Source organism: Drosophila hydei, unplaced genomic scaffold (assembly GCF_003285905.1).
Source record: "Drosophila hydei strain 15085-1641.00,03,60 unplaced genomic scaffold, DhydRS2 tig00008128-arrow-arrow-pilon, whole genome shotgun sequence".
Classification (NCBI taxonomy): Eukaryota; Metazoa; Arthropoda; class Insecta; order Diptera; family Drosophilidae; genus Drosophila; species Drosophila hydei.
The window spans coordinates 1,510,373-1,523,398 of NW_022045838.1; the positions used below are offsets into that span (position 1 = coordinate 1,510,373).

Below are 13,026 nucleotides of genomic sequence, written 5' to 3' on the forward strand. Positions count from 1 at the left end.
TCGACGACGCCTTTGCTCTAGTTATTTGATATTTATTTCAATTTTATTTATTTAGACAACGCAGCAAATGTTGGCAATACAGCAAAAAGCATTAAGAGCGGGGCCACAAGCAACAACAACAACAACAACAACAACAACTGACAACACTTGCGCCACCAAATGCGTTGCCAAAAGGGCAACTTTTTTCTTTGCTTTAGAAAAGTTGAGAGCTGCCACCCACAAATGAAATTTTTTGAAAGCCAGCTGCTACAGGGGCTGCAAAAAGGGTAGTGGCTAGGGGGCGTGGCTAGATGTGTGTGTGTGCGTGTTGCTGAAAGGCCAACTAAAGGTGTTGCAAATGTGTGTTGCCAACTACTTTGAGTGCTAGCAAAACTATTTGCCAAGCATTTTGTATATCAGTTGTTATAACTGTGCGTGTCTGTGTGTGTGTTGTGTGTGTGTGTGTGTGCTGTGAAGATCGAACAAAGTTGTCTTTTCCCTTGCACACAAACCGTAAGGCAAAGTGATAATGTGCCCAAAGTAAAAGTAGCTGCAACAGCAACAACAGAACAACAAGCCAGCTGTAAGGCTTTTACACTAAACAACAAAGTTAAGCCATGCAGCAACCAGCAGCAGCAGCCCTCACAAGTTTTATGGCAACAACAGCAACAGTCAAAAGTCTCGCTGAGTGTGTGTGTGCGAGCGCATAGCACAATGTTGCACAGCACGCACGTGCTACACGGCGTATGCACAATGTGCAGCATTTTCAGGTCGAGTTCCTCTATGCGCCCGATAAACCTGCCAAATACGCTTAAATGTGAAAAAGCTAAAGCAAAACGACGTGAAAAAGTAGCGTTCAAATTAGCACTGAGTGGCACAATATTTCTCTAAAATATACGAAAAGCTAATAAAGTCACTTGGGGCTTGGTTGAAACTTGAACTGATTGTGAAGCTTCAGTTTATTTTCTATATGTATTTTAACCTAGATTCATAATGTAAAAGGGAAACAGATACGGATAGTTATGTAGGTATAGATACAGATACAGATACAGATATGAAGGTACAGATAGAGATACAAGGAGAGGGACAGATACAGCTAGAGTCACAGATACTTATAAACACACAAATACAATTAGAGAAAATGACACAGATGCAAATTCATGTAAAGATACAGATAGAGAGGCAGATTCAGATACATACATATCTTAATCTCTTTAAAGAATCTACATTTCTGATTCCTACAAACAAACTTCGACGATCGTAGCTATCTAGATTAGCAAAACAAGCTCCTCCATCAAAACATTCTCACATTTAAACATTTATTCAAGTCCTCTCCAACGCAAACTCCTCCTAGACTTTCAGTTTTAGCAAAATACAACAGCTCGCCTTGATCTGCCGCATTTTCTCTATAGCTAGCAGCAAAAAGTTATATTAGTTTTCTTAGCGCTAAGATTTGTGTGCCAAAAAGTGGAGCTTCTAATAAGTCAAGGAACTGCTAGATTATGGAGCGCTGAAAGGCAGCACGAGCTATGCAAGTTTTGCGTTACAAATGGCACTTAAAGCTGAAATGGCGTCGCCAACACTCAGCATGGAATATGCTGGCTGGCACTCAGCGTGGACACTGGGCGGGTTAGAGTTTCGCTCTTCGACTTGGCGCTTAAGATTGATTTATGTAAATGATTTGCCATACTTTGCGTTACATAATAAATAGCACGAGCGCCAGCGGAGCAGGCGGCAACAGGCAAGCGCTCGAGGTAAACGTGCTGAACGTGAAACGTGAATAGAAAGAGCAAGAAGAAGAAAGAAAAACAACTGCCAGGAAACCAATAAAACAAGTAAAAACAAAGATAAAACTGAGTGTGAATGGGCTAGCAGCTACCCTAGACAAGCAACTTGCCAGGCGAGAGGCAAGCGAGCTCAACTAGATGAACTCCATTGATCCCTTATCGCATCCACTTTCAATGTGTGCAGGGTGTATACAAAGTAAAAGATGGCAAAAAGAGAAACGATATGACGAACGGACTGCTGCTGCATTTGCTTAGCTGCCAGGCTGTTCGCTTCTGGCTGACTGACGTTGGATTTTTGCATGCCACTTAAGCCAGGCTGGGCTGGAGAGCAGCAGAGAGACAAAGCGCAAGAAGCAGACAAATGATATATTGCTGATTTGCGTGGCTGACGTGTTGTTACTCTCGTGGCAATTCAATGTGCATATATCAAGTGCAGGAAAAATATTCGAACCGATACGACGAACCGACCAAGTGCTTCTCGCATTGAAACATGCAAAATATTGCGCATACGCCGCGTTGAGCTTGACAAATGGCCCAAAGAGCAAAGCGAGGTTAAATGCGCGTAACATTCTCTTAGCCCCGGTCACACTTGATTTAAGTAAGCGCATTACAATAACAACTACAACGACGACAACTCGAAAATTGTTACCCATATTGCAAATTAGAAAGCTGTCGACATCAAACTTCTATGCAGGGAACGGACAAAGGACGGACGGACGGAAGAGTCTTTCCCACAGCGCAAAACTTCAAAATTAAAATTGCATAACTGCGAGTAGTGAAACAGCTGCAGATGTTAAAAAAAAAACACCAGCAAACCACTCAGACACACACACAGTGCAGTTGGAGGTCGGCGATGCTCGCAGGAAACTCAGCTCAACTCGACTCGACGGGCATATTAAAGTTTTATGTGGGCTGCACACCACTAATGCTACACACACACGCACACATCTAACACTTCATATTTGTATATAAATATATATATATATATATTTTACAATATTTTTTTTTGCACTTTCGCATTTTGTTTGGTTTACAGCTTTCAGTGAGGCAAAAATCTACAACTGTGCAATTTTTGATGTTTGTGTTCTCTGAGCTACAACTAACAATAAAATGGTTGTGTTGCACGTTCTCCGCCCCATTTGTGTTGGGGCATGTGACGCTGGCCCATTGCATTTGCCCAGAGTCAACAGTTAGAGGGTATAAACCTGCGCTGGCTGGCCGCACTCTATCAAATGCCTGCCACGGCCATTGTTGCCTTTAAGCCGAAACAAAAGCCGCTCGTAATTCAACATTTTCATGGCATTTACTGTGTTACTGTTGTGCACTGCTACTGTTGCGCCTCACGAATCGAAGCATTAAAAATTCCAGCTTAAAACTCGATGACAAAAAAGTTAAAGCACGGATTATGACTAAATCTGCCTGTCAGCGGCTCTCGAAATTAAAACAAGATTTTTATTTTATTAATAATGACTTTTTCATAATTTGAATTTGATATTTTCATTGAATTTTATTGTTCAAAGATTCAATGACCGGCTAGCAGTTGCATACGTTAAGCTTATACAGATAAAAGTAGTCGACACTTCACTCATGAATCAATATTTAAACGCATTCAGCATTGCTAACAAATTTATTTCATTGCAAAAAGTTATTTAATTTGTAATTTGTAAAATTTTTATGTTCAATTTCATCTTAAATAACAAACACATTTCTTGCCTTATGCGATTATGCTCGATTTATTTTGTCTTCAATTTCAATTAAAAATTGAATACATTTTATTTCTAACTCGGCTCAAAGTAGTCATAAGCTGAACGAAAATAATAGAGCTTAAGCTTTTAAATATCTAATATATATGTATATATATTTGTATACCTTGAAAACGCATATATATATATATATATATAAAAGTTTGTCATAATATATATATATCAGCATCAACAGTAGCATTTTATATAGTTGCATAAATTTGTCTGTCTTCTAAATCATGTAAATTGAGCTGAAAAGTAATAACTGTGCTCAGCAGCAGCAAGAAAAAACACATTTGATACACATATATATGAAGTATATATGTAGATCATATATATTCCCGATCAGAGTGACAAGTTGTGTGCATACAGCTAGCTCTGCCTGCTCGCCTTTTCTTCTGCTTCCAACTTAGCTTATAATGAGTGTAAACTCTCACTCAGAAAGGGCTCAGCAGCTCTGCTGCAGCTGCGCTTTGAGTGACTTTTGGGTATAAAAGGGCGCAGCAGCGGCTGTGGCGATCAGTCAAGTTTGTGACCTGGACTGGGTCAGTCGTGCAGTGCAAGTGGTGAATAAATTTAAGTTTTTTTTTTGTTAAATTGTTTAAGTTTAAATAATTTGTATATTATTAATAAATATTGTATTTGTTTAAATAAATATTTAAATGTATATTTAAGTTTTTTTTTTGTGAACATTGTATATTTGTTTAATTGCTTAAATGTTAATTATTGTTAATAAATACTAATTGTTATTATGATAATGAAGTTTATCATAATGTTCATTAGCGATAATTATCATTAAGAATAATGATCATTTATGTACATGATTATTACTAGTAATGATCATTAACGTTAATGATCATTAGTAATATGATTTTTTTAAGATCATTTTTAAGAGTTCAATTCCCTTGTACACTTGCCTTGTTCTCTTTAAAATTGTTAGTTACTGAACTTACTCTTATTATATACTCTTATATTCTCTCTCTATTATATACTCTTATATATAAGATATAATTTGATAACATAATATATTTTATTTACCTCCTTTTTGTGGTATAGTTAATTATTTGAAAGTTGTGCATAGGCAGAGAAACTCTTCTCTTAATTTTCATTTGTACAACATAGTTTTGTACATATCTATTAAATATTTACAGAGACTTATAAATGTGTATATATTTATATTTAAAAATATATAAGAAATATATATAAAAGTATTATGTATATAGATATATTAAATAACGATAATAACATTGATAAATGTTTGCAAAATTTGTGTATTAAAAATAAATATTTAAGAGAATTTTCTTTATTTAGAAGGAGCAAAAAATGTCTAAAAATAAATTTAAAAAAAAAAAGAAGAAAAATATAAGAAAAAAAAAGAAAACAAAATTCTTAGCTACATATGTACATACATATGTATATATTATATGTATAGGAATTTGTGGGCTTAAGCTTTAACATTATTTGTCTTTTTTTGCAATGCTCTGAGTTCAGTGTATCAACTAGTCGGGCACTCCGACTAGAGCGTTATTTTAATATATATATAAACTCTTTCTAGACCTTAGATCTAGGTCACTCAGTCAAAACTCAGTTGTAGCATATCAGATTTAATCTAAGTTTTAGTCCGTAGATTAGTTGTAAACTAAAAGTTAAAATTTTTAATTTTACTATCAACTTTCCCTACGAATAGCCAAAATTGATTTCAAAATCTGTTTCTAAGCGCTCATAATTCCGTTAAAGCTCAAACAAACTCCACTCCACACTCTTAAAGTTCCATCAATTTGAAGCTTGTTTGGTTTGGGTCTATCAACCCTTTACTAAAACCAACTGTAACACTTAACATATAGATTGCTTCAACCTAATTTTAAACAACAAAGCATAACATTAGCTGCCTTTTAGATAAAATTGGCAACATTTATATAAAGTGTGCGCCAATGTTTTCCACTTTTGGCTAACATTAATTTGTGGCCCAGCCACTCGAGGCACCTGCTTCATGTTTTTCGTATGCAAAACAGTATCAACTCACTCTGGAAACCACTTAACGGGCCGAATCTCAGTTAAAAACCACAATGGCTCTTAATCCAACACAAACACACGCGCACTTACTCACTCACACAGTACATTACATTTGGTTATCTAGCCGAGTTCCGGCCAAAAATATATATTTTGAGGGAGCCACTCTAAAAATAAGTGAAGGCGTCTTATTTTTGTTGCTTCTAGTATCATGATTGATACACTAAATTAAGGCTAATTGCAGAAAAATATGAGGTGCACATGTTGCCAACTCTGGGGTTGAAGTTGTAGCATGAGGGTAAGTATACACACACACACACACACACATACAGCTATAGACACAGACATAAACACGTACATAGCAGGAAACTGGGCAACACGAATACGGATACGGAAACGGGCATGGACATGGACATGGACACTCAGGCCAACGGCTTGGGCCTGGCGCCAACATTTTGCGCTTGGCGCAGACATTAAAATGCTTAAAATATCGATTTGTCAGGCAGAAATGAAATAACGCCCCAGGTTCGCTACCGTCAGCCAGCCCTGCGCCTCAGACAAAAGAGCCAAAAAAGCAACAGTCTGCCACTTAAAAGGGAAAAAGGCATAACAAGTGGTAAGTGTAACAAGGTAATAACGACTAGCTGATGCGCTCGGTTTGATATTAGCTTTGTGTGGCAAAATAGTAAGAGCAAGGGAAATAAGTCACAAAATCTAGCACTAGAAATTTAGATATCAATTTTGTATATAATGTAAAGTAAAATAGAACATATACTCAGCATTAAATATATAAGTTCCATATAGGATTCCCCTACTAGAAATTTTATAAGAATTTTTGTATATAAATATTTGTTTTGTTTGATATTTGTATATTAAATATTTATAATAAACATTATAAAATAAAAATTACTCTTAAATAAGCATAAAATATTTTTAAAAATAAATTACAAAAATAAATGGAAAATATCACAAAATAAAATAATATAAAAAAAAAACAAATAATAATAGTAATAGTAATAAAAATATTACAAAGTAAAAAAATAATATAATATTACAACAATACTTTAATAAGCTCCCAATAAATTACATAGTTTTAGTTACATTTATTTTTTGATATTTTCAGCAAAACATTTTGTCAGTCAAAGCCAAATGTTTATTTAAACAATATTTTATTTGTGCAATAATATTTAGGAAAACCTTTATACGACGCCGTTTTTATAAGTCCCAAAGGACGCATAAAACAAGCCATCGATTATATGTATGAAAACACATCGCATAACACATCAGTTGCTTTTTGTGGCCACGCAGGGGTCAATAAAAGTTCGTTATTGCCCCCTGTAAAAGAGACAGCAGAGAGCCCAGCAAAAAGGAGATGACAAACTAAAACACATTCCCAATGCGTTACATACTTTATAACACAGTCATTATATCCTTGAAAAGCGTGCAAAAGGCTGTAGCATAAAAAACTGTGAGCCACAGCACAATGGCCGCTATCAATGTTTGCGTGTGTGTGAGTGTGTTTGCAATATGCAAATGTGTGCGTAGAGGTAGACATTTATAGACCAGAAGTTTGGTCGAATGTACATCAGGTTCTGTGTGTGCTCGAGCACCCCGCTTGGTTGCCTTGGTATTTATTTACTTGGCCTCTCGCTCTCTCCTTCCCTCCTCTCGCTCTCTGTTTGTCTTTTGGTTAATTTTTTGCATTTTTTCCTGGCCAATTTTTTGAACTGTCCATTTTTTGTTGTTTTTCATGGGAAAACAAACACTGAAGGATTCATATCGTGAATGAAACAAACAACAGTTCAGTTTTGATTTTCCGCAGCTTTATAGCTGTAATGCGAAACAGTTTTTTCCTGTCTTCACTCGCAACTTTTATGCAATTTTTTTTTGGCTGTTATTTTGCATGCACTTTCGGCCGCATATTTTCCAGGTCTTTTACTATTTGTGCTTCATTTGACATGCAACCGGAAGCCGCTTCAATGTTTGTGCAGGGAAATTAAACAGCAAGATGGATTCACAGTGGATTTCGTTGAACCATGAATGTTACCGCGTTGCTTGATTTGATTTTGGGTTGTGCAACGGTGCAGATATACATGATAATGAAGTTGAGGGAAGCTAGTGTAAGGGCTGAGCAGAACTGACAGGAAATTGGAGAGAGGGAGAGAGAGAGAGAGTTTGAAAGAATATGGCTTCTGTATATATAACCTATCACTGTTATAAGGATTGTTTTGACTTTTGAAAATCGCATAGAGAGGCTATTGATTAGTAGCAAAGAAGATAATGATAAAGTAGAAATCTATAAATGAATCAGTGGAAACAAAAATACATGATGAATAAATAAGAGAGAGAGCGAGAGAAAGGAACAGTCAGAGATAGAAAAAGAGGACATAGAAAAAGATGAGAGAGTGGGCAAGAGAGAAGGGGGCGAGAAAAAAACAACCAACAAAGACATAGATAAATTGGGAAGAAAGAGAAGGAGGGAGAAAAATAGACACAAGTAGAAAGAGAATAAGAGAAAGAGAGAAAAAAAGAGTGAGAGAAAGAATAAGTAAAAAAAAGAGAACTAAGGAAAGAAAAGGATTGAGGGACTGAGAGAAAGAAAGTAAGAAAAAACGACAAAGAAAAGGCGTAAAACACTTGGATGACTCTTAGAGAAAGATATATTAAATACAAAATACAGTGAGTCAAGTCAACAGCTAGGAAAAAAGGCAGAAGTGAGTAAATAAACAAATAAGCTATTGACTTAAAAGCAATATAAACGAAAGCCATTTGATGCTGGCCTTAAGTACAATAAAACTTCTCAAATTGTTTCAACCACATTTTACACTCGGGTTCTTCACTCCTGTTTGCTGCTAGATAAAGCTAATTCGGCGCTTCAATATTTGCCTCAAATAGCACTTTACCTCAAAACTCACAAATCCCTGGCCCAATATCCTGCTAGACGCCAAAGCCATCAGTCAACAGCACGAACGTACCGCTGGCACGCCCACAACAGCAGCAGTGCACAAGCCCAACTAAGCCACGTTCGCTTAGTTGGGAAACCACATCAGGCAAATATGTAAATAACTTTTAAGAAATTAAGCACACAGGCCCAAAACAAGCGCCAAGCAGCGACGCCTAAGCCGAAAGCAAAGTGAGGCGAACAGCCAGACGAGTAGAGCAACAGGAAGGCAGGAAAGGAGCTTCAGAATGCAATCACTTATACGCACCGTTGCACAGGGCGTACCGAAAGTTTTCGGGCCGCGCATTCAAATGGAAGATGACAATGAGGCAGCCGCCGCCGTCTTGACTGGCACGACTCAAGCACAAGTGAACAGCGCGAACAACACTCAAAACAGATGCCGCCAGGTACATAACATTAATTACACCAGTTCCTGGGCAAAGCAGAGAAATAATAAAAAAGTAAAAAACGGAAGCACACCACCCACACATCAATGTGACTGAGCTGTGAGCTGTGCGATTGCCACGTGAACTGTGCGCTTGCATTTTATCTGCTCCAATTGCAGTGCCACGGGGCTCCGCATATTTACAATTGCTCCGGCATTTAATGCAAGTGGGAATTACAATGGTCGGGGGCAAGGGTTACACGACTGGCTGTATCAAAATGGAAGCCAGTGCCCATCAAATATTCAAACGAAACCAAAGAATATGGCATAGAGTGCAAATATGCAGCCAAATACCGTAGAATTTTTATTGTACTTCTACTAAAAGAGTCTTTGAAGTAGCTTAAAAATATAAATAATATTAAACACATTTACCTCTACCAAAGGCTTATTCAGCCTCAACTCTAACAGAAAACTTGAATGTAACTCAGCCATTCTTAACTTTATAACCTTTCATTCAGCAGCCATTGACCGCTAAGTAGTCTACTTGCGTATTCAAAAACTTATGCCTCTTTAAAGCAACCTCCAGCTGGTAGCTGATTGCAGGGTATTTGAGAGTAAAATCTTTTTGCATACAGCCTGAACAGTAAACAATAACAGCCCACAACAACCGTCAAGTATGGCAAGCGATTACAGGACACAGCGCCGCCCCATTCACACATACACACAGAGAAAGAGAGAGGGAGAGAGAGAGAGATAGAGAGACAACAGTTTACAGGACGAGCAGAGGACTATGGCATACGGCTAAGTGTTTTGCAACGGAAATGCCAAGCTATCATGCAAAAAGCCAACGGCAGATTAACGAACCATGGCCAAGGCATGCCAAAGGTACACAGGATGCAGATAGAGCAAGCCAGAAACAGAGAGTGAAAGAGAGAGAGAGAGACGAAGAGTGAGGGAGACAGAGCTGTAGTGAGCGGAATTCACGATGGCACGTGACGCAGCGACAGTCCATGACCAAGTGCTGATTTTTCATCCGGCCAAGCAGGGTGGCCAAAGCGCAGAAATACGACTAAAGGTTATTGACATTGTCGCCAAGCCCCAAACGCACGAAAACAGCAACAGCCAACAGCCAACAGACAACAAAAAGCAAAAGCAACAGCCAACAAAACACACAGCTGCAATCAACGACATTTTTTCTACACATCAGGGCCAAAAAACATGTCAGCCAAAGGCGAATGTCAGCTAACTATTAAAATACTTATAGTTTGGGCTTAGATAGAAAGTGAATTAGCGGGAAATTTTAGTTTTAGGGAATTTTATATATAGGAGTGAAATATGCGTGGAAAGTTGGAGCGATTATAAAGAGATAAAGTCATAGATTAGCAGATCTTTACTTGCGATATGCCACGCCCACTTTGTAGAGCTAGTACAATATGAAACATTAACTGCGGTAGAGTTAAGAGCATATAGAAATGAAGAGCAAGGATTTTTTCTCTCTGCTGAAACTATATTTGCTATTTTTGCGCGTAAAGCCCAAGAGGAAACGAACTAAAAAGGAACCACTCACACAAAAAGGTATCTACAAATATATAATACATAGACGCCCAGTACATCGAAGCTGACTAAGCGCTACCTCTGGCTCGTCACAGTTTCCACTACTGCTCAACAAAACCTTTTCCACTTTAAAACGCAAGGCAAACTTTTTAAAAGGTGAAAATGTCCTTTAAGTATTAATTTGAGCCCAACACTTGAGACAAAAAGACAAAAACAAGTTAATAAAAGAAGCAGACAAATGCAGTTGGTTAGTTGATTGTGTGTGCGCGTGCACGTTGCCAGCTGGGGCAGATCCATTAACCATTACCTCAACTTTGTAGACTCTCTTTTAGCCAATGGGTCGCTAATTGTTTGCAACATGGGCTATCGCCTGTACAAATAGCTCGACCTCGACCCAGCCTGGACTCTGCACCGATTATAGTAAAAGTGCGTTAAAAGGCTGCCTGATGCCATGCCCCTCGCTCCCCAGTGCCCCATCGTTCTACGCTCCGTTAAAGTGCAGTTCGCCCGATGGCGTTTTACTGTTTGCCTTAATTGAAAACTTTCGCGCAGATATTTTTCGTGTTTGGCTTCGTAATATACAAAAAGCAAGCAAAAAACGAACTGAATTGGAAAAGTTTCTAGTTTTTAACGCTTTGCCGCCTTGCATTGGTTTAGCTCTACTAAGCGACTTTCAAGAGCTTAAAGTTGCAGCTACCAAATTTTTGATGCCACACCCTTCAAGCGCCTAGCACGCCGACCCTCTATGGCAACAGCTATCCAAAAAGTTGGCCACCAATTAGCTGGCCAGCCTAACGGGCGCAAATTCGATGCTTTTCTCGGCATTTTCTATTCTACCGAAAAGCGCATTACAATTTGCCTGGCGCACTCACGCTGCACTAATTAACAAAGCATGAGACTTGTTTAAGGCTTTTGTGTACTAGCTATTAAGCTTGCAACAATTGAATATAAATTATGCATGTATCGAAATTATTTCTAATTGACTTGAGGCTTTTGAGGATTTCACTGTGATAAAGCTTCGAGTATCCTTTATTACTTTTAGTATAAAGTTTTACTCTTTTAGCCTAAAACTTAGCAGAAAACTCAGAGCAGTGCAGCTAGTTGTGAAATGTCAAATGTCTAATTTTGACAGCTACTTTCAAAACTTTAACTATCTTACATGATAGACACTAGACTTTGTATACACATAAGACCACTGAACATGACATGTTTCTATTTTGAAACTTGACAAATTTTAGCTAAATTTTGAGCTTAACAACAATCTTTATAAGTTCTTTTTGGACTGTACAGTTGCTTTTAAATTTGACAAGAACTTGAGCATAGAGTTTTTCTACTAACACAATCTCTAATAACTATGCCAATAAAATACTTAGCATCCACACTTACTGATCGAGTAGCATGGCTTGCTTTAAGTAATTTGCTATTATCGATTTCTTTTCGATTCATCGATATTACTATAATTTTTATTGTTATCGATCTTCAACATACATAAACCCACTGTTAACTAACTCACACTTTGCAGTGTCTTACCTTAGCATACTTTTTCAAAGTCGATTTTTGCCAACTGATAAAGTCTGTTATCATTTTAAATTAATATAAATAGGCATTCTAGATAAATATTTTAATTTAGCATATACTTTAAAGCCTTCATAGTATCTTATTTTTTAAAACAGTTTCTTTTCCTGTCAAATGATAGAAATTATTAGAGTTTTACCTAACATTTAGTTAAGACTTACGCAGCTTACTTAACGAGTTTTCTATATATTATAGAATATATTATTATATATATTATATATATTTTCTATATATTATTGTTTTTTTTAGATGTGCATATCTTCGCAGTCTAACTTTTTGATCGAACGTTTTATATCTTTTATAAGCTATTTTAGTATACTTTCTTGCATTAACCAATATTATCAATGAATTCTAGCACAACGAACTTACTTCAATGTGATTCTGTCTCGATTTTGGAGTGTCTTAGAGTCAAATCTTAACTACGTAGCTATCTATAAATCAATATAAATATGATTTCGTTCTACTCACAATTTCCCTTTGCAGCTTGGCAATGTTGTAGTTGGCCTGGGCCAATCGTACGCTGAGCGTGGCCACATCGCTGGTGAGCTGCGCCCGCTCGTTGGTGTTGCGATCGACTAGCTTGAGCATTTTATCCTCCAGACTCTGATTGACTTTCTGCACGCGCTTGTGCGACTCGTACAGTCGATCGTATTTGTCCTGCCACGCAATCACACTGTCCTCCAGCTCCACCTGGCGCTCTGTTTCTCGCAAACAAGCTGTCTCCAAAGCGTAGAGCTGCGTTTGCTTCTCGAGCAGCGCCTGCTGCAGTTGCTCAATTTCTGTGGATGACGCGGATGTTGCTGCAACTGTTGCTGCTGCTGCTGCTGCTGTTGTTGTTGTTGTTGCTGTCAGAGCACCCTGTGCTGTGTGCGCATCGGTGGACGCCTGCAATTGAGTGGATGACAGCGTTCGTATTAAATGTTAAATTATGAGTATTTTGTAATTAATTTTGTTTCCGCCAGCGCATGCCGGACGCAAGTGTCACACGATTTCGACTGCAAAAATGCTACTAAGCTCGCAGCAGGCGGCGCTTCAGAGAGCCAGAGAGAGAGA

General features: G+C 37.8%; 1 protein-coding gene across 2 annotated transcripts in view; it reads right to left on the reverse strand.

Moving 5' to 3' along the window:
• Window positions 1-13,026, reverse strand: part of LOC111601566 (serine-rich adhesin for platelets) — a 40,189-nt gene that overhangs the window by 13,846 nt on the left and 13,317 nt on the right. For both annotated transcript variants that reach the window (XM_023318213.2, XM_023318212.2), the window contains exon 2: window positions 12,442-12,858. In XM_023318213.2, coding sequence (XP_023173981.2) covers window positions 12,442-12,858 — 417 coding nt within the window. The remainder of the gene's footprint in view (window positions 1-12,441; window positions 12,859-13,026) is intronic.